The 23,875-nt window shown below is 31.5% G+C and overlaps 1 protein-coding gene across 1 annotated transcript; it reads left to right on the top strand.

Moving 5' to 3' along the window:
• The first annotated feature begins 526 nt into the window (after window positions 1-526).
• On the top strand, window positions 527-19,326 carry LOC115709161 (uncharacterized). The gene is made up of 7 exons (XM_030637198.2): window positions 527-814; window positions 958-1,054; window positions 2,857-3,021; window positions 3,492-3,821; window positions 4,276-4,425; window positions 8,543-9,003; window positions 18,462-19,326. Exons 2-7 carry the CDS (start codon window positions 979-981, stop codon window positions 19,053-19,055), a joined length of 1,776 nt encoding a protein of 591 aa, XP_030493058.2. The 5' UTR covers window positions 527-814; window positions 958-978; the 3' UTR covers window positions 19,056-19,326.
• Window positions 19,327-23,875: the final 4,549 nt, after the last annotated feature.

The raw sequence follows: 23,875 nt of genomic DNA, 5'->3' as shown, positions 1-23,875 counted from the left end.
TTATTATAATTTAGTTAACTATTTTTTATAATACTTATTAAAGCAAAATTAGTGAGAGACCCAATATTAAATTATAGCTATATATTATACCTCACAGTCACAAGGTGCTATAGCAACCATAAATGCCCCTCTAATATTTCTCATTTCCATAATAATATATTCTTAATGTATGCTTAAATTAATTAAACTATAGCGAAAGAACAAATATTATTCCCCTTGCATTATATGTATAAAACGACAGAACTGCCCTATTCTTTAAGGAGTTATATAATAGTATTTTATCTGATCCTTTTTCATTTTTTATATGACAACTTGATAATATATATAATTAACTTACTCTAATCTTTTTTACGTGTCTTTTTATTGACAGAAAAACCTAATATCCTTTCTCCAATTCTATTATACTTTTGCATTAGTTAGAAGAAGCCAAACCGATTAATAAGATTATTTCATTTTTTTTGTACGTTTTAATTTGTCTCAGAATATCCCTTGACGATAAAAATGGAGCTGAGCTGAGAAGTGGAGCAGAACACCTTTTCAGTGTATTTTCTCAGAAGTAGTATATTGCCAAAGAATCGTATTTGTGTAATATTGAATTTTATTTTACCATATAAATGAATAGATAAAAAAATAGTGTGTGCACGACCTCTATTATAAATATATATTTCATTTCACCATGTTTTCGAACTTCATATAATAGATATGGGAGCTCATCCTTTCTTAATTGTTCAGTATAATACATCTATCTAATTTCCATTTAAGAGCCTTTTATATCAGAATATTCCAATCTACCAATCCTTTCCAAATCCTCTTGGTACTTATATTTCCAATAATTTAATTATATCATGTGCTCTTATTTGTACTCATGAAGATTTCTACATTTTATCATGAAATTATGATCATCATTTTATTCTTCTGATTGCCTTTAGTTTTTTTTTTCTTTTTGAAATATTATAGGAGATAGCCTTGGATTGAGAAATGGAAGATGATGATCGTTACATAACAGCTCCTACCAGCCCCGGACTTCATCCCTCCTCTCATTTACTCAACAAAGGTAAGTAAATATTTGTAGGCAAATCGATCAGTCCATTACACATCATACAAAAAGGCAAAAACCCTATATATATATATATATGGGTGACTATTCAATGGTTACATTTTTATTGTAACCGTATGGTTACATTTTTTTTTAACCTGTAATAGCAGGTTACTAATAGGTAGACTTTCCTTTTTTAGATTTAATTAATTATAATTAACTATTTTCTTAAAATAATTAATTAAATAGTAGACATTCCTTTTTTAGAATTATTTAATTATAATTAACTATTTTCTTAAAATAATTAATTAAATATTTAACAAGACCTCTTTTAGCAATTAATATTTATATTTAAATCCTTGCTTGAATTATTTTAATAATTAAGTCATTTAATTATAATATTTATAATAAAATTTATTTTTTTTACAAAAATTAAACTTCTTTTGACACAAATGAAAATTCTTTTCTTATAATAAATTTTCAAATAATTAATTATTTTTAAATGATATTTAATTATTTTGTTACAATTATATGAATTAAGTATGAGGCCTCAAGCTAATCAATCGATAACAAGTGCAGCCATTTTTTTCTAAAAAATCCTTCAACTTATTTCATTTTTTACTTTTTAAATATTTAAATAAAAAAATTAAATAATTAAGTGTAATAATTTTAAAATTAAGATTACAAGTATAATAAAATTTAAATTATGAAATTATATGTGTATAATTTTAAATTATAAAAATTTTGCTATAAAATTTTAAATAATTTAAGTATAAAAATATAAATTGCTAAAAGATCCTTATATAGTAATAAATTGCAAAAAATTAATTAATAATTATAATTAATTTAATTTTAAAATATAATTAATCTTAATTAAAGTTTTATAAGGAAATAAATGATTAGGTCACTTTCAGGTTACAAGTTATTTATTATTTATTTTTATTTAATTTCCAAATTAATCACAACCATTTAATAATAATCCAATGGCTTAAAAAAATGTAACCATGATGGTTACAATAAAAATGTAACCATTGAAACCTCTTCCATATATATATATATTAGATTATAGTTAATTATATTACATGAACAAAAGCTTGATATATATAATCTCTATATATTATTACAATAAGCATATATATATATATATGCTATTTATAGTTAATTCTCTTGTTAAATTTGTACCTGTTTGAATCTTGTTAATTTTTGTTTTTCTTTGATAAGAGTCAACACCTTCTTTATAAGGTTCCTTTTCAATATATTTATATATAGGGAGAAAACTAAGAAATTGGAAAAGAGTGTTAATTAAGACAGCTATGAGAAGTAAAAATAAGAGATAGAATATAATTTTGTGAGAGAATAGAATGTTTCTACACAACATATATTGCATATTGGTAGGTTAATCTTCTTCCAAAATAATTTTAATGGGCTCGTGTTTAATTAAGATCCTAGGGTTTGAAGATATTTCGATGATTAATGTTAAGTACAATATTGATTACTAGAGGTTGTTTTATTATGTTCTAGCTAGCAGGTCAATTAATGGGAGATTCCCTTGGGAAATATACTTTAAATTTTATATAATATATTATATATATAATATAGTTATTTGGTAAAAGTGAACCGTGGAAAAAAATAATTGCAACGGTAGTCTTGTTGAAAAAAAAAAAAAGTAGTTGTTGCTACTGTGAGAAAATATTGTGTATGGTAAATTATAAATTTCAAGGTGTTTTACAAGTGCAAGCTTAAAATTCATTTAATGCATTCACATGTATGTTTTTTAATTTAATTTCGATATTGACGAAAATTTTGGAAAACAAAAACAGAAAACTGGTCAACCTGTAATGGCCTTCATCATGCTGCACTGAGTGGAAATTTGAAAATGGGTAAAAAGATTTTAGACAAAGAAGTTGATCGAATTTCTCGTACAAAAACAGTGAACGCAGCAATTACGAGTGCTACATTGGAGACCCCTCTTCATGTTGCCGCAGGTTTAAAACAATCCCTTTAAAGCTACATTTTTAAATAAAAATTCAAAATTTGGTAAACAAACTTTAGTATTTGTCTAATTCGATACATATTTTACAAGAGATTACAAGAAATGTCACTTTTGCCAGCACAAATTGTGTTGGCAAAAAGAGTTAACAAATCAATATTGGTATTAGAACTTTTGCCAGCACAAAATGAAAAACATTGGCAAAAATAATTTTTCTCAGCGCGCAAATGTACTGGTAAAATTAGATTTTAACCACTACAAATGTGCGCTGGTAAAATTTTGATCTTTTTATCAGCGCAGTTTGTGAAATGCACCGATAAAAGTGACATTTCTTGTATAAGACACTATAGTAGCAAGTGACAGCCGATACTACTTTAGTTATCATATACCTATTAATTGGTATTTTTATGTTTGAAAAGATGATAAGTGTTATAATATATAGTGATCTTCAAGTGTTGGTTGCAGGTGCAAAACAATCTAAGTTTGTGGAAATGTTATTGAAAGAAGATGGTATTGATCCAACCTTAAGAGACAAAAAAGGTAACACAGCCTTTTGTTCAGCTGTTGTAGCTGGAGCTATGAACATCGTTCAAATATTTCTTCATCCTAAAATTATGAGACGTGAGTTCTTGATCCATGGAGGTCAAGATATGACACCATTGTTCATAGCTACGAGCTTTGGACATGGTGACATTGCATCCACATTGTATAATTGCTATCAACAACAAAATATTTACATGGACCAAAATGAGAGATTTGGTATATTTTTCAATTGTGTCAACAATGATATATACGGTACATAAATCTAAACCCAATTTATTACCTGATTTTTAAATTATATATATGATACAAATTAATCAAAAAGTCTTGTAACTTTTTATTTTTATGTTATTTTTTTGTAACATGATTGTGTTGTTTTGCTTCTAATATTAAGCCATATGGAAAAACAAAAAACAAAAAGAAAATAATCAAGACAAACAAACAAAACAGTATTTAATTTTTTTAGTACTTAATTAATTAAATATGATCACTTAATTATTATAGCTGATGTCAGTTGATTAATGAAGTTTTTCTAGTTCTGGGACCCTTTCACAATTGTGATTTGCATGGAGGTGTGTTAGTAGTTTTATGAGGCTGGCTATTTTCCTAAAAAAATAAAGATCACTTAACTTGTTGCCAAACACATTTTTTTCTTTTTTTTTCTTTTAATTTGAAATGTACATACTAATTATTAACATTTTCAATGTAGATCTAGCAAATATTCTGCTTGAAAGTGAAAGAGAAGATTCAACTATTGCATGGATGTCCGACGACTTTGAAGTTACATGTACAGCTTTGCATTACTTATCACAAAAGGATCCTTCCATTTTTGCAAATGATCAAAATCGAGGAATAATAAGTAATTCTCTCTTTCCTTATACAATTTAAATTACATATATTTCATAATGAGTCAAACTAAATATAACTTAATCTGAATGTTCTCATACAGTCTTCCCAGGAAGTTGTTGTATTGTCTCAAAACACCTTTACAACCTAAACATCGCTTCTTGTTTGAAAAACAAGCCTAAATCTATTTACTAATTTTTCGCCCACCTAATTCTGTTCCTAACATCATATTTTACAATTGTATCAATTGTAAAACATTTAGAATTTGACAAAATTTCATTTCGATTTAACCACAATCTGTACACTAGCCAGCAACCACCACCATGTGCCTGCTCTTCATTGCTTTCCCTTGGGCAAGCCATCTTATCACAGCATGAATATATGTTGCATACATTTGATCTTCATTCCAACCAAGCTAGCTTTAAGTTCAATCAAACATCTCATATACTAAATTGACAAGTAAAAAATACATACTCAATGGTTTCATCTTCATGATTAGCACAAACCATAAATCTTAGATCAGCTACTATATTGAACCAGCATGACCTTATCTTTGTGTGCAGCCTTTGTAATACTGCCATGAGAAGTTGGTGTGGCGACAATTTTAATTTGATCTTTTATAGCTACAATGCATTTCTAATACCAACTCTCTAAGGGTGGGATTTTGTAATCCCTCTATTGAAGATGCTCTAATAAAATTCACCTTTAATTAAAAATACATGGTGTTGCCCCCTCGCCTATATTTAGTTCCATGCATAATTGGAGTATTATTACAATAGAATAACCTTTTTCACTATTAGTGGAATATTTATTTCATTTTAAAATAAAAAGAAATAACATTCCAATAAAATTTTTATTATTATTATTTTATTTATTTATTTATTTAAGAAGAAAACTCCAAACTCCGCCCTAAAAAGCAAAAGCTCTTAAAAAAGAGAAAGAGGGGGACATCATTAAAGATTTATGGCATCAGCCACTAGATAATGATGAATACAATTTGGGTGACCTGGCTACCAAACTTTGTTAGTAACCATATTATGGAAGAGAGCCAAATTACAATGAATGTCTCTAAAAATTAAGCCTAGTGATGAGTCCAAAAGAACAATATTGTTGATCTTGTTAACCACATTAAGATAGTCAATTTTAAATTGAACATTATCCAAACCAAGAAGATGAAATTGGATACATGCATGATGAAGAGCAAGAGCTTTTGCAGTTTTAACTTGAAAAAAGCCAACCAAGTGCTAGATAGTCGAGGCAAAGACAACCCCATGAGCATCATGGATAACCATACCCATGCCACAAAAACCACCTTTCAAGTCTAGAGCTGCATCAATATTGACCTTAAAACAACTCCCAAGAGAAGGTTCCCAACAAGGCATAATAAGAAAAGATGAATTCGATATGTGATGCCCAAGAAAACTCCAATGATTAGTCTCTTTGGAACCCAAAGAGGCTTCTGATAATCACTTAAAAAAGCACGAGCCCAATTGACCACCAACTCAGTGGATATCAAACAATTTTATTTCTCCCATACCAAACTCTCCACATGATAACAAGGATTAACTCCAATTGAGAATTAGGCAGTGGATCCAAAATAAGATAGATAAAAGAAATAAAATTAGTAGAAGTGACCAAAGGATCTCCAAGGCTAAACTCACAAAGTTTTCGACATTGAGAAAGAGAAGAGCATCCCCACAAAGCATGATGAGTAGTCTCCTCCTGGGTGTCGCACAAAGGGCAAAGGTCATCAGTAAGCATACCATACGTATTCAAATTAAACATGGATGGAATCCAATTGTGTGAAATTTACCAAGCAAACATTTCAACTTTTGGGGGAAGATGAAGACTTTATAGTTTCTTCCACAATCTCGAAGACCCTTGAGAAGTAGAAGGTCTATTGTGCTCCAACAATCTAGTAGCAAGCCAGGAACCACTCTTAACAGAATAGAAGTTAGTTGAATTATCACCCCAAATCAATTTATCACAAGATGGGATTGTCGACCAAGGGGTTGAAAGAATAGTTGTAGCATCATCAAGCAAAAAAATCCCATGAATCATATAAATATCCAAACACCCAGATTAGATTGCAAGCAATCCACCATTCTACCAACCCCGAGAAAATTTGGAGACAATGCACAGAAGCCATTAGTCAAAGGTAACCAGTGTTCTTCATAAATATCAATCTCTTTACCATCTCCAACTCTCCAAATAGCCCCAACGCATCATATAATTCCTTTCTCCATAAAATATTTTATGATACAAACACTTCAAAACCCGAGCCGCCAAGGAAGAAGGGTTCTAATACAACCTCAAAGCTTGTTTAGCCAAAAGGATTTTGTTGAAAAGTCTTAAATCCTAAAACCTCATTTCACCTTCATCCTTATGCCAACACAATTTCTTCCATTTGCACCAGTGCATTTTCATCTTCACATCATCACCCCCACCAATATCTTGCACACATGCAATGAATATTTTTCACAAAACCTCTCGAAAGCTTGAAAAGGGAAATAATATAAGTTGGGATGGATTGAATGATAACTTTAATGAGGATCTCTCTACCAACCATTAGAAAAATATTAGCCTTCTTTTAGATACGATCCAGGATATAATTAATTAAATATCGCTGACTTAGTTGCCCCAACAAAATAAAGGGGCCCAAATATACTTTTCGTGGCACTCAACCCCCACCACCCCAAGAGCCATGGTCATCACAATCTTATTCGCCTCATAAATATTGGGACGAAAGCAGATAGCTAACTTCTCAAAGTTCACACTCTAACCAGAGGCCACACCATACGAAGACATAAGAAGTTTGAATCTTTCACATGCCAAAATAATAGCTTTTTTTTAAAAAAAAAAAAAAATGATACTATCATCAGCGAAGAGTAGAAGAGAAATAATCAACCTAGACCTATCACAAGGGATTCCCCCAACAAATTATTATCAGATTCCCTGTTTACCAAATCCCTGAAGCCTTCAGCACATAATCAAAACAAGGCGACATGGGATCACCCTGAAAAAGGCCCCTTCCAGGAAGAATAGTACCATAAATGTCACCATTAAAAGAATAGAGTATTCCACAAAGAAAATGCACTCTATCACCTTACCAATTCAACTCTCATGAAAGTCTAACTTCTGCATAATGTGAGCCAAAAAAGACCATTCCACCTGATCATAAATTTTAGACATATCAAGTTTAATAGCACTCATGTCATCGTGTTTTTTTTTTTTTTAAGTGTATTAATACACTTAAAACCAATAAAGACATTGTCAATGATCAATCTACAAGGTAAGAAAGTACTTTGCTCAAAGGATAACGCCTGAGAGAACTTTTCTCATTCTATTAGTCTTTTTTTTTTATTTAAGCGTTTATATATTACAATCATATTTACTTGGAACTCGAACACAGGACCTCCAAGATACACACACCCACCTATGGCCACTTGAGCTAGCCTCAAGTGGTTTATTAGTCATTATCTTAGTAATAATTTTATAAATTGCCTTAGTAATAATTTTTATATTATTATTTTTATAATATCAAATTTTCTTACTTCATTCTCATTCTCATTTATATTATTTATATTTTTATATTTTTATTCATTCTAACTAAACTTAACCTTGGTACTTTAGAATAAAACAGTCTTTAGATGATAAAAATAGTAGTATTTGGCTAAAAAAAGCCTTCTTTACAGATTTGAAAAATAGAAAACATAAACTTAATTAATTAATGGGGAGCAACCTATATAAGCTTTAATTCTTAAAATTAATATTTCCTAACCCTAGAGAATATATTTTTTTTCCTAACTAAATCCTACCATAATTGCTAAACCTAAAATTTTGTTAAAAAAAACCACCCATTTGCATGGCTCTGCATGCCTAGCCTAGCCTTCAATCTCTAAGGCGATACCTTCTGAGCCCTAACTTGGCTCCTACAGCTGTAAAATCAAGACAACTATAACATCATCAACATTATATTTACATAATTAATTACTTTCCCCTTTTTGATCTAATTAATACTATATGCACTTATTCTAATAAATATATATACACTTTTTTGTCTATATTTCTTGTTTCTAATTTAGTGAATAATTATAAATCAATTAATATAAAATCTCTTCTTTTTATAGATTTCATTTCCTCAAGATTGTTAGGGAGACCATCAAAGGAGATACCAGCTCTTAAGTTGGTCAAAACACTTTGGAAGCGATTTCTAATACATCATAATTACGATTATGATAGAGTTTCAGGATTTATAAATTACAGTGTCTTTAATTTTTTGACTGAAGCAGCTTACCAAGGAAATTTTGAATTCTTAGTAGGAATTTTAAGTTTATACCCAGAAGCAATTTGGGCCAAAGATTATGAAACTAAATATACAATTATTCACCATGCAATTGTAGAACGCCATGTGAGAATATTTAAATTGATACATGAGATTGGAATAGCAAGAAGTGTGATAAATTCTTTTGAAGATGATGAAGATGGAAACAATTTATTGCATCTTGCTGCCAAATTACCCTCTCAATCAAGACTTAATGCCGTCTCGGGAGCAGCTCTACAAATGCGACAAGAAATCTTGTGGTTTAAGGTACAAAATATGCTTAACTTTTATATAAATATATATATGTATATATATTAATATATATGAGAGAATTTTATGAGTTTAACTTTTATTATATATATATGAGAGAATTTTATAGTATGAGTTTTAACTTTTATATAAATTGACTACAAAATATATTACCATTTTATAAAATATCACTTTTAGTTAAAAAAAAAATATTTATATATAAGTTATCAAAAAAAAATTAGCCACATCAAGTATTAATGTAGTTAAAAAATATATTTAGTACAACAAATTATAATTTTTGTGACTAAAAAATTTAGTTATAGATTTTTTAATGATAACATAAGAATGATATAATTTAGGCTAATTAGGATTGCCTCTTGAACTTTGACATGTACCCAATCATGCCCCCTGAATTTGTAAAGTCGTTAAAAATGCTCCTGAACTATTGAAATTATTAGATTTAAGGACTTTTTTCCAATTTTAGTAAAAAAGTCTAACATGGATAAAAGTTAAGAGGTCATAATTTAGTACATGTCAAAGTTCGAGGGGCATGATTTGGTAGACTTCAAAATCTGGAGAGCATGGTTTAGTACAAAAACAATCATTGAAATAGTAAAATTGAATGAAATTAGACAAAAGTCCTTAAATCCAACAATCTCAATAGTTCACGAGGCATTTTTAACGACCTTAAAAGTTCAGGGTGCAAAAATCCTAATTAGCCTATAATTGATATCTAGTCACAATTTTTGTCACGATCCGAGTCCTAGACCGTGGTAGATATTTAATATTCATAACTTGGGTGGTCATAGATCACACTTTGACCATTTTATGAAGATAACGCTTAATTATAAATGATCCTATAATTTATATTACAAAATACTTATTCAAAAATAATAGAATAACTCTTATATCTACAAAGAAGGTATTAACAACCAAATCAGTACAACTCAACAATATAAAAGAACAATAATATCCTCACAGTTATGTAGTCACCGAATAGAAAAATTTAATAAGTCAATAAAAAACCAAAATAGTAGCATTTATCATTCTTCATTTCTAATTAGTACATAGCTAATTTAAGTCATCCAGACCATCCATTCAAGCTTAAATAATACAAAATCAGTTTAGAAAGTTTGATAAATAGAATAAGACTAAACTAATAACTTTCTTCATCAACGGTACGGTACCATCCTCCTCCACTAGCATCTAAATGAGTTCTTGGAATTATAAAGCCTAGTAAAAAAAAACAACTAATATCAAAGAACCCTTGGTTTAATAAAAATCCCTGCATGGTTAGCTTTTTTTTAAAAAAAAAAAAAACATCTCATCACCATTATAAAAATGTATAAACAAAATAGAGAGACCACATATATTTACAAAATTAAGCTTCAAATTCATATCACACCATCCACTAGACCCCTAACTCTCAACATCAATCATCGAAAATGACATCCAAAATTGGGTAGTCGATCGCACTTGATAACTACTATAATACCGTGGCTAAAATTTGATCACTTCTTGTACAAATTTTAGGTCTTTCACATATAGGTGAGTGCACATCTGATCTACCTCTGATGACACACAGACTAGGTCGTAAAACAACAGTGTACACAAATCATGATCAACATTATGGCTCTCATCAGTATAACTAAAAGCAGACAAATAAGATTAATAAAAGAACATATTCCCTTTTATTTTAGAAAATCTACTGTATTTTCAACACACTCAAAAATCCTAACCTACATAAATATTTGTACAAAAATATATTTGACACTCAGTGTCTCAGAACAGTCTAGAAAAATATACAGATTAAGTTTTTCATTTTTCAAACATTTTTTAAATCATAAAAATTGGAATGTGTTAAATGTTATTCAACACATATAAAATCAACTTCAATAATCAATTTGAGTCCCTACCTCTCTCAAGTCGTTAAACTTTGTCTAAAAAGGTTAATCTAAAGCTCTCAAGTCCCGAGCTCTAATTGTTTAGTCTAATCTTAAATATCACTTTCACCTATGCTATCAAATGGCTAAATAATTATTATCATTGTATTCTACATTCAAAATTGAGTCCAACGACATATAACATGACTATACTAAAAGTTTAGAGCTCTGAAACCTCACTTATCACTAAAAATAGGACTAGTATATATCAAAACAACCACCTCGACGAGTAGATCAAACTCATGTTAACTATTTGTCAAAATGGCACACACTATCACTGGAAATTTGTCAAAAAGGGGCAAAGCTACAAAGACGTCACCAAAAAAAAGTATCGAGTTGGGCGAAATGACTTAGTGCAGATTGTTCTCCTCAATGAGCTAATTCTAGTGGTCAAGATAGATCGTCAAACAGACATTGGAGGTGATCGAAAAATTTGAAAATATGAACCTTCAAACTTTGACTCGTGATCTTTCGCTAATGGTGGTGCATGAAGAGGCGCTTCTTGGGGGGTTGAGATCGCTGACGGTCGGCGGTTCGAGTGGTGCAGTGCATGGGTCAGGTGGTGGTCGAAGTAGGGTCTCCAACGACGGTGGTGGTTGTGGTTTCTTGAGTGTTTGATGAGAGAGAAAGAGAAAGAGAAATGGGAAAGAGAGCGAGGGAGTTTTTCTGGTGGGTGTGGGAGAAAAAATAAATTGAATAAATAATAAAATAAATTGTGGGTCTCACATCCTTTATCTTATTATTTATTATATTATTTTCCTACTCGGTTTGGCTGGGTCTTTACATTATTTTCTCCTAAAAGAAGTTTCGTCCTGGAATTTTAAAGTACAACCTCAGATTAAAAATTAAACAAGTGAGGATGCTTCATATACATCTCGGACTCTAACTCCCAAGTAGTGTCGTCTTCTTTGTGGTTTTGTCATAAGACCTTGACTATTAGAACTCTCTTTTTCTTAACACTTTTAGCTTCTTGCTAAGATTTCTACAGGTTGTTCCTTATAAGTCACATCGACCTGAAGAGGGATGGCTTCTTACTCAATGACATGTGATGGGTCTTGAGTATACTTCCTCAGCATAGACACATAGAACACATTATGAACGTGCCCCAATCAGGCTAGTAAGTCTAGTCGGTAAGTGCCCTCCCCAACCCTCTCAATAACCTCAAAAGGTCCAACATACCTCGGGGGTAGCTTACCCTTCACTCCGAACCTCGTTACACCATGCATAGGAGTAACTTTTAAGAAGACATAGCTTTTCTAACGACTTAGAACAAACTTAAGCCTTTCTTGGATTCCCTTGATCTTTTCGGTGGTACTAGTAATAATCTGGGGTCCGATACTGACATGCTCTTCTAGTTCTGCCCAACACAATAGCGATATGCATGGTCTCCCATATAAGGCGTCATAAGGAGTCATGCCTATACTGGCTTGGTAGCTATTGTTATATGTGAATTTTACCAGTGACATGTGTTCCCCCCAGCTACCTCTAAAATTCAAAACACAAGAGCAAAGCATGTCTTCCAAAGTCTGTATGGTCCTCTAAGGTTGTCTATCTGTTTGTGGATGCCTGGCAATACTCAAGTGAAGCTCAATTCCTAAGGCTTGTTGCAAGGCCTTCCAAAACCTTGATGTAAATTGAGGATCCCTATCAGAAACAATACTTGAAGGCACTCCTTTTAGTCAAACTATATTTTCCACTTAAAGTTGAGCTAGCTTGGTAAGCTGGTAATCCTTTCTAATTAAAATAAAATAGCAGACTTAGTCAAATGATCAACAATTACCCAAGCAACGTCATGCTTTAAAGGTGTCAATGGCAATCCAGTAACAAAGTCTATTGTAATATTATCCCACTTCCATTCTGGTATAGGCAAAGGTTGAAGTAAACCTGAAGGTCTTTTATGCTCAACCTTAACTTTCTTGTAAACAATACACTTAACTACTAAGCTAGCCACATCTCTCTTCATACCTTCCCACCAATATTGTCTCTTCAAATCTTGATACATCTTTGTACTTCCAAGATTAACAAAAAACTTGGATCTATGGGCCTCAATAAAATGGACTCCCTAAGATTAGAGATATCGACAACAACTAGTCTTCCCTTATGGTATAAGTACCCTCCGACATTAATTGTCCACCCATCTAATTTCTTACCATCACGGATTCAGTTCCAAATAAGTCTTAGCTTTTCATCTTGCCACTAACGTTACTTAACTTGTTGAAGTAACACTGTAGCCACTATGTTAGAGATACAAGCTACCTCTTCCCCTTCATAGTACTGAAAGCTATAATCACCCATTGTGATTGTCCTTTATGAATTTTCATAAGCTTAACATGAAAAAGTACCATGAGGTTTTCTACTTAGTGTGTTAGCTACTACATTAGCTTTTCAAGGATGGTATTGAAAAGTGAAATCATAGTCCTCCATATACTCAACCCATCTCCTTTGCCTCAAGTTCAAGTCCCTCTGAGTAAAAAGATACTTCAAGCTCTTATGATCTAAGTATAACTCAAACTTTGTGCCATACAAATAGCATCTCCAAATTTTTAAGACAAAGATTACCGCAGAAAGTTTTAAGTCATGCGTAGGGTCTCATGTGGTTTCAATTGTTGAGAAGCATAGGCAACCACCTTTCTATTTTGCATGAGAAAACCTCCTAAGCCAGTTTCTGAAGCATCAGTGAATACCACATATTATTCCTCACTATTAGGAATAGTGAGAGCAGGCGTCGTAGTCAATCTTTCTTCCAATTCTCTGAAAATGCTTCTTCGCAACTATCATCCCACACAAACTTTACTTCCTTTCTTGTCAACTTTGTCAAAGGCATAGAAATTCGAGAGAAATTCTCCTCAAGACGATAGTAGCCTGATAACCCAAGAAAAATTCAAACTTCAGTAACATTCTTTGGTCTCTCCCACTGTAGGATGGAGTCTATCTTTGCAGGATTAATAATGATACCATCTTGAGAAATTACATGGCCCAAGAATTCGAATTCAGTCATCTAGAAGTCACACTTCTCTTTCTTAGCATATAATGGATGATCCCTCAAGGTCTGTAATACTATTGCCAAATGTTAGGCATGATACTCACATGTCTTAGAATATACCAAGATATCATCAATGAATACCACCGCAAACTTATCCAAGAAAGGTCTAAAGACTCTGTTCATAAGATCCATATAAATACAGTAGGTGCATTCGTTAATCCAAATTGCGTCACCAAAACTCAAAGTGTCCATAATGTGTCCTAAAAGAAGTCTTAGGGATACTTTCTTCCCTAATCCTCAATTGATGATAGCCTGACCTCAAGTCAATCTTTGAAAAGAACTTTGAACCACCAAATTGATCAAATAATTCATCAATACTCAGCAGAGTATACTTGTTTTTAGTTGTCATTTGATTCAACTTTCTATAATCGACACAAAGTCACAAAGTTTCATTAGCTTTCTTTGCAAACAAGACCAGAGCTCCCCATGGGGAAGTACTATGTCTAATGTAACCCTTATCCATTAACTCCCCTAATTGTCTTTTTTTCAATTCAGCCAACTCTGCAGGTGCCATGCGGTAAGGCACAATAGAAATTGGCTGCACTCAAGGAATTAAATCAATGCAAAACTTGATCTCCTTATTTGGTGATAACCCTGGTAAAATCTCTGGAAATAGATCCAAAAAACCACTAACCACAGATATCCAGGAAAACTAGTCTAAATTCCTAGACCCACCATCGATCACAAACAAATTCCCATAGTACTCTAAGTTTCTCTTGCCACCTAAGCATGCCCTTCAGAAGGAATTTTATCTCACTGAACTCATGTTGGCTCGATAAACAATGAAATTACCACTAGGGGTCAAAAGAGTCACTCTTTTGCGTGAATAATCCAAAACAGTTTGGTAAGTAGACAACCAATCCATACCAAGAATCACATTAAATTTCCCCATAGGCAACACTAATAAGTTTCCAAACAACCTGTGTCCCTCGAACACAATACAAACTGACCTACATATGGTGGATACATCATCGTGTCCTCCCATAGGTACACTCAAATGCAACACAGGACTAAAAGTTTCCCAACTCAAACCCAACATACAAGCAAAAATCAAAGATATAAAAGAATGGGATGCACCAATATAAAAAAAAAATATCTGAGCCCAAGAGTGTGTGATAAGAACCATACCATTAACAAATATCTAGTCTGAACCAACCTGTATATCATCTATCCCAAGAGCATAGCCTTGAGCAAATGAATTTTCTTTTACTTTTCTATTTCCATGACTAGGTTGGCTTATACTTGCACTAGACCCTCCACCTTGATTATACCTTCATTGACTTTCACTAGGAGCACAAGTTTGGAAGCCTTATGAGTACCCCATGTTGAACCCTGAACCTTGTGGCCTAAACAAATCTTGATACTGAGACTGCTGGCTTGACTAGGGTATGAAACCATAAGAGGAAGACTGAGATTGGTTAGTCCTGGGCTATCCATGGAAACGAGTAAACTCTACATAGCTCCCTATGGGTCCGTTGTGAGGTTCGTGAAATCTTTGTTGTCTTCGTGGGCAATCTTCCTTCTTATGACCTTGCTTACCACAACTAAAACACCTGTTTGGTCCACTATGAGTCTTTCTAGAAGAACCACTACTAGTGATACCCATATTGAATCGTTGTCCTTGGGACCACTACCCTTGATTCTTCTTAGTCATCTTTCGATCATTTACCCCCACTAAATTTTTGTCCTTGGGACCACTGCCCTTGATTCTTATTAGTCATCTTTCGATCATTTCATTTTCCTCTGCTTGTATTCTTCCTCTTATTTCCTTCTAGATGAGCCTAAATTTGCAAAGATTATTTCACACACTCAATTAAGTTGTTATAGGTCAAAAGGGCTATTGGACCACGTATCGCAGGCCTCAAACGATGCATGAACTGTTCAATCACCAAGGGCTGGTCAACAACACCAGGATATACATAAAATGATAGCTATACAAACTTCATGCAAAACTCATTCATAGTCATATCCCCTTGTATTAAATAATCAAATGCTCCAATCAACGCCCTTTTGTGAGATGGACTAAAATACTGCTCCTTGAAAACTCTCTCAAAATTTAGCCAAGTCATTCCATCAGTTCCATTGTCCTGGACAAGGTCTGCCACCAATCTGCTGCACCACCCTCTAACTTGGACACGACAAAAGTAACTTGGTATTCTTAAAGTGTTCCTAATGTGTTGAAGTTTTTCCTTGTCTGCCTCAACTACCTTTCAGCTATCATGGAATCTTGTCCACCCCAAACTCAGACACTTGGATCCAATGAAAGATCTAAAAATGATGACTCTATCGAGTAATAAGGTCCATCTTGAGTGGCAAGGTTTTGAGAAGAGCGTTCATAGGGAATTTAGCTTGTGGAGGTTGGACATTAGCTTGAGTGGCGTCTTCTTTAACAATTCTCTTTATCTTCCTTCCTTTTGGAGGAATTTTCTTAGGTTTGAGAACAAAAAGCTAATCAGTTAGTGCGAACTGGATGATACTAATATAAATATGCCTATACATATAAATATCTAGATACTTATTTCTATTATTGTTTAAAATAAATCTAATGTTTGGGGACACACTTTGAGGTAATTAAACCCGGTGCTCTGAAACCATATTTTTGTCACGACCCGAGCCCTAGGCCATGGTAGATTTGTAATATCCATAATTTAAGTGGTCAAAGATCACACTTTGACCCTTGTATAGGAAGATAAAGCTTATAAATATTCTCTTAATTTATATTACAAAATACTTATTCAAAAATAATGGAATAGCTCCCATAATTATAAAGAAAATATTAATAACCAAATCAGGACCACTCAGCAATATTAAAGAAGAATAATATTCCCATAATTTTGTACTCACCAAATAGATATATTTAATAAGTCAATAAAATATTAAATTAATATCTAGCATCCATCATTCGTCATTTCTAACTAGTACATAGCTAATTTAAGTCATTTAGGCCATCCATTCAAGCTTAAATTCAAAATCAATTTTCAATGGAAAGTTTGATAAATAGAATAATACTAAACTTATAATGACTTTCTTCTCTAATCATACCATTCTCATCCATTAGCATTAAACTGTATTTTTAAAATGGGAAAAAAAATAGGGGGTGAGCTTACAAAGCCCAATAGAAAAACAACTAATATCAAAAGACCCTTGGTTTAATAAAAATTCTTACATAGTTAGCTTTTAAAAATAAAACATTTCATCACAATTATCAAAATGGATAAACAAAATAGAGAGACCAAAAATAATCACGAAATCAAGCTTCAAAATGCACATCAAACCATCCCTAGACCCCTAGCTCTCAATACCAATCATAGAAAACGACATCCAAAACTGAGTAGTTGCACCTGATAACTACCATAATACCGGGGCTCAAATTTAATTCACTTCTTGTACTTATTCTAGGTGTTTCACCTACAGAGGAGTGCACACTTGATCTACCTACGATGACATAGAGACTAGGTCATGAAATAACAATCTGCACAAATCATGATCAACATGACTTTCATTAGTATAACCAAAAACATACAAATAAGAATTAAAAAAAAAATAATATATTCCCTTTTATTTTAGAAAAGCATAACTGTTGTATTTTGAATAAACGTAAAAAATCATAACCTGCTTAAATATTTGTATAAAAATATATTTGGCACTCACTGTCCGAAAACAGTCCAGAAAAATATGTAAATTAAGTTTTTTAATTTTTTAATTATTTTATAAATCATAAAAATCAGAATATGTCTAATAATATTCAATACATGCAAAAATTAAGTCCAATAATCAAGTTGAGTCCCTACCTTTCTCAAGTCATTAAACTTTGTCCAAAGAGACAATCCTAAGCTCTCAAGTCCTGAGCTCCAATTGTTTACTCCAATCTTAAATATCACTTTTCACTTATGCCATCAAATGGCTAAATAATTATCATCATTGCATTCTACATTCAAAATTAAATCCAACGAGATATAACATGACTATACTAAAAGTATGGAGCTCTGAAACCTCACCTAAATGGTGTACATTAACTATCAGTGGCGATAGAAATCGGTGTACCGAAAACATTGCCAAAAATAAGAGTAGTATATATCAAAACGACCACATCGATTAGTAAATTACACCCATATTAACCATTTGTCGAAACGGTATACGGTATTACCATAAGGTTACCAGAAAGGGACAGAGCTACAAAAACGTCACTAAAAAAGTATCAAATTGGGCAAAATGACTTAGTACATATTTTAAATAGATAAGACTTTTCAATTTTCATGCATGAATGTGGAGTACATATTTTTTTTTATTTTTTAAAGTATGTGGCCTACGTACTTTAATATTTTGTTTATAATTTTATGATAAATTTTCTTATTAAATTAACTTTTCCATGAAGCAACTAATGAATTAATCTCAGTCATAAATATTACTTCTACATATACATATATATTATTAATTGATGGTCAATATTTATGTTAAATGATGACAATATATTTTATATTAATGTATAGGAAGTGGAGAATATTGTGCAACCTTGGCTAAAGAGCAAAAGAAATAAAGAAAAACAAACACCAAAGGATTTATTCACCAAAAGTCACACGAATTTGGCAAAAGAGGCAGAAAAATGGATGAAGGAAAATGCTGAAATAAGTCTAATTGTGGCAACAATTATTGTTACAGTAATAGCACAAGAAGCTTTTAACATATATGGTAACAATAATCAAGTACCTCTCATTCTTTTGTTATCAAATTCCATTGCCATGTCATCTTCAATAACATCTATAATATTATTCTTGACCATCCTCATATCGAGATTTACAGAAACAGAACTGTTTAAACCATTACCATGTTCATTTATCGGTGGAATTATTTCACTTTTTATCTCAGTGACATTCATGATGGTATCTTTTTGTGTCACATCCTTTACATCAAGTAGACCAAATTCACTACCTTACATAACAATTGCCCTTCAACTTTTTCCAATAACTTTATTTGGGTACCTTGTGTTTCCTGTTCTTCGTGATCTTGTTCATTCGACTTTCTTTTCTAAATATGATTTTAAGCAAAATAAACGAGTACTTCAATATAGTGAACCATATAATTAATGTGTTGTATATAATAGATTACTACACTTGGCAAATTTGAAATATGGCCTTGTGGCATCAAAGAGTTTGAACAGTTACTCATGGTACTAATGTATATAATAGATTTTTTTTTATACATTGTTTCAGAGGATTAGTTTTGAAGATGAACATCAGTTTCTTAGTATTCATAAATTGTAATGAGGTCGGTTGTAGAATATTTTTTTTGGTTGTAATGGTTGCTTTTGTAATATATAATTCTTACTTTCAAATATGTACTTATTATTATTATTTATCTTTGTGCACTTTTTTTATTATTCATTCAATAGTTAAGCTAAATTTGTATCATATACAGATATTGGTAGGCAGCCAATGAACCCACATACTTATTATTTATAGTATGTGAGCCATGTTGATTAAAGAATGATAAAGCTTGCTAACACATTGTAGACAATTATACTTTTAAGACTAATTAGTAATTTTTCCCTTGAATTTAGACATGTACCAAATCGTGCTTTTTAAACTTTTTTGGCCGTTGAAAATTCCTCCCTAACTATTGAGATTGTTAGATTTAAAGACTTTTATCTAATTTCATTCAATTTTAATGTTTCAGTGATTGTTTATGTACTAAATCATGCTCCCCAGACTTTGATATCTATCAAATCATGCCCCTCAAACTTTAATATGTACTAAATCATGTCCCTTGAACTTTCATCCATGTTAGAACTTTTTTTACTAAAATTAGATAAAAGTCCTTAAATCAAACAATCTCAATAGTTCAGGGGGAATTTTTAACGGCCAAAAAAGTTCAAGGGGCATGATTTGGTACATGTCAAAGTTCGGAGAGAAAAATTATTAATTAGCATACTTTTAAATGATAAAAAGTGTAAATTTATTCAAAAGAAATAATATATAACCAGTTTTTCTTACCAATTGTGTTGACATTAAACTATTTTGAGGATATTTTTGTAATATCATGTGTTTTGGGTAGGAATAAAAATATAATATTAAAGTAGTGTGAAAACACAATTAATAATTCTTTTCTAGATAAATTTAAACCACACACAAGTAAAATAGGTAGTGACTAAGAAACTTATATTTAGTATGTGTAATATGGGAATGTGGTATTAGAGAACAAACTGCGCTTTGTCTGGGTTACATTTTGTTTAGTGATAATTAAGTTATAAATTTATATCAAATTTTGAATTTTAATATTTTTTATATAATATATTTCTTTATTCTCAGAAATACAAATTAATAATCTAAGAAAAATCATAATACAATTCTTCACACATGACTATATTTGGAAGTTGAATTTTGGTAAGAAAAAAAATAGGGAAACTATTAAAAAAAAAAAAAAATACGTGTAGACAACAAAAATAAATAAATTAATTTTTCAAGTTTAATATGAAGATTTTTAACGAATGGATGTTTTTCTGTATAATTTTTCTTTCCATACCAAATATGAGATTTATTATTTTTTATTTTTAACTTCTTAGTTTACTCATCATACGTATCATTTTAAAATCATTGTAATCACCATATGTCACTCGTAGTCAGTTTGAGTCGTTATTATCACTGTATCTCACTTGTACTCATTACTATATTCAAAGTCGTTTTCATCACATATCTCACTTATAATCGTTGTATATATTTAATATAATAAAACAAATTATTAATACAATAATATAATAACTAAAAAAATTGAATTCTAATAATATATATTGAAAAGAAAATGAGAAGAAAAAAAATCATACTAACAAAAAAATATAAAAAAAAAATATAAAATACGACATGCTAACAAAATTTGTGGTATATATACTATTTTTTTTTTTAGAAAATAGCAAAGTTTTTCTTCCTTTTTTTCCAAATTAAATATAACAAAAATTTTGAATCTTGAACAAAACAAAAAAATAATATGTCACACAAATCTATTCTGGAAAAAAAAAATAAGATGAATTATGTTGATTGCGACTGAACAATAACATCTTAGAGACATCAATAACAGGAACTCACTGTAAACTACATTATACAAAAATATTTCATTTTATATTTTGAACTTGGAGAGAACAATGACCTATAAGATATATATATACAAAAATATTTTATAAACTAGTTTAGAACTAATAAAGTAATTAATTATTAAAATCTTTAATAATATTAAAAATTTCACTAAAATAAAATAAAAAAAAAACATTAAAATGGACATCATAACGACATTAAAAACGGACATCATAACGATACTAAAAACGTGTGAGGATCCCTGTTATGAAAGTTTCACAAAAGGACTATATACAACGACAATTCAAAATACGAAATCAAGATACACAGCAGATACAGTCCAAAACAACTCCTGGCAACTTGGCACACAGGTCGGTGGGTCAATATGTACATTGTTGGAGAAGACTGTCACCTCATGGTTGCTCTAACTTTTTCTTGCCCTTACCTACACCACAGAACACCCGTGAGTCACAAAGGCTCAGCAAGAAAAGTAACGAAAAAGAATACATGAAATAACTGATTACCCATTTCACTATTATAAAATGATCATACAATAACAGTTAAGAGTGGATAATATAACCAACCATGTGCATGGGAATAAAATGTATCACATATTGCATTGCCTAATCAGGCAAGCCCGTGTCATAATTTGGCATCTTACATAATGTCACTGCGTCACCTAATCAGGTGAGCCCATGCCACAACTTGTCACTAATGTATCGCATCGCCTAATCAGACGAGCCTGTGTCATAGCCTGACACTCACATGTCATTGAGGTTGAATGTAATACCAATTTCTTTAAAAAAAAAATAGTGCTCAAAATTTATTGAGATAATAATTGTATAAAAAAAAAAATTGTCTTATTTATTTCTATGGATAGTGAGTAGAGATAATTTTTAGAGTTTAGTAACTATGTCTCCCATAATCTATTTGAAGAAATATTCTACAGATTCAGAATTGTTCTTTGACAAAAATTAGCATTTCTATGTCAGGCATCATTCAAAGATTTTTCGAGGTTGAAAGATCAACCTTATTGCTTTATGCGATCACAAATAAGCTACACGTTTGATGATCGGACTCTATTCTTAGTGATTTGACCACTTTGACCAATATCACTCGTACTGAGTACTACAAAGTTAACACCACTTCTAGGTTTGGGAGATGTTGGGCATCATTTGGAACGTCTTTGAGGTTGAAAAATCAACCTTATTCTTTATGCGATCACAAATAAGCATCTCGTTTGATGATCAGACTCTATCCTTAGTGATTTGACCACTTTGATCAATAACACTCATAAGCTAACACCACTTCAAGGTTCGGAAGATGTTGGGCATCATTTGAAACGTCTTCGAAGTTGAAAAATCAACCTTATTGCTTTATGCAATCACAAATAAATAACACGTATAATTATCGAACTCTATCCTTAGTGATTTGACCACTTTGACCAATAACACTCATAGTGAGTACTACGACGCTAACACCTTCTTTGGATTTGGAAGATGTCGGGCATCATTCGGAATGTTTTCTAAGGTTGAAAAATCAACCTTATTATGTTTTGAAAAAATAAATTAAGGACTCGTTGAAGATTGGACTTACTCCTTACTCTTATCTCTATAAATTTTCTTTATTTATTTATTTATTTTTATATATAGAGAACTTATTTTGTCTTACTATTCAGCATGCACCAAAAATGAATTTTTTTGACCAGTTACAACCGGTTCTATTGGAAGTAATAACTACAGATTTTAATAAAAAAAGATAAGCATTATTTATTTCTATATTTATTAGCAGCCCTAAGATAGCAATAAATTATTTATTGAGCCAATTTAATTATAGTTGAAAGCTTGACCAGTCACGCAGCTTGACTTCATCCCCTGGAACAAATGTACACTACACATTCATGCACTCAGTCTAACTAAAAAACTAAAATAAAATTAACATCTATCGACACAAGAATCAGCACGATTTACGACTCTGCAGCGTGACTTACGATTATGAAGAATAGATTGCTTAGTTACCTTTATTTGAGTGATACCTAACTCATAACAGTAATACATATTCAGTACGACCCATAATGCACACTATCACTATTTCAGAAATCTCTTAAAGAAAATTTAGAAGAACATTTTGAGAGAAGAACACTAGAAATTTATTTAGTAGAAAGTTTTCTGATGTCCTTACAATGAAAAGGATGGCTCTATATATAGCCATTTACATGAGGTAGGATACAAAATAGGAAACTTCTTAGAAATTTCCTACAAGCAAACAAACACACAAAAGGATACTCTAACAACAAAAGGACAAACCAACAAAATGACAAACGGAGAAAAGGACAGTCTGACAACAAATGGACAAACTGACAAACTGACAAACATAGAAAACGCCAAACGATAAGAAAAAATTCCTACAAACATCATGACTATCAGGAATTTTTTCACTTATTGTTATCTTACATAAATAAGAGATATAGAATCTTTTTTTTCTTCTTATTAGCGGTCGATAATTGGCTCGTGATCAACATTGTAGTCTGATTCATAATTGGGGTCTTCTTGAAGTGGGTGCCAACCTGATGGTTCATCCTCTTCATCACTTCCAGCTGGTGGACATGCATCATAATCAGAATAGACAATCTCCCATTCCAATCCATTGTACTGAAAGAGATAGGGATCCTGGTTGATTTCTTGGTCCATGTATGGATCTTGTGAATCTTCAAAAATGCTTGTCTTACGGAGTAGGACCCCCACAGTGTCTGTTTCTTTGAATGGTGATGAGTTTCTCTTTTTTGCTTTAGGGGCTTGGACCTGATTGTGGCTATTCTCGGAAATTTGGAACTTTTCTAGAGC

The sequence above is a fragment of the Cannabis sativa genome, chromosome 3, assembly GCF_029168945.1.
Source record: "Cannabis sativa cultivar Pink pepper isolate KNU-18-1 chromosome 3, ASM2916894v1, whole genome shotgun sequence".
Classification (NCBI taxonomy): Eukaryota; Viridiplantae; Streptophyta; class Magnoliopsida; order Rosales; family Cannabaceae; genus Cannabis; species Cannabis sativa.
Note: the sequence above shows the minus strand (reverse complement) of the source record. Positions and strands in the feature narration are given on the sequence as shown.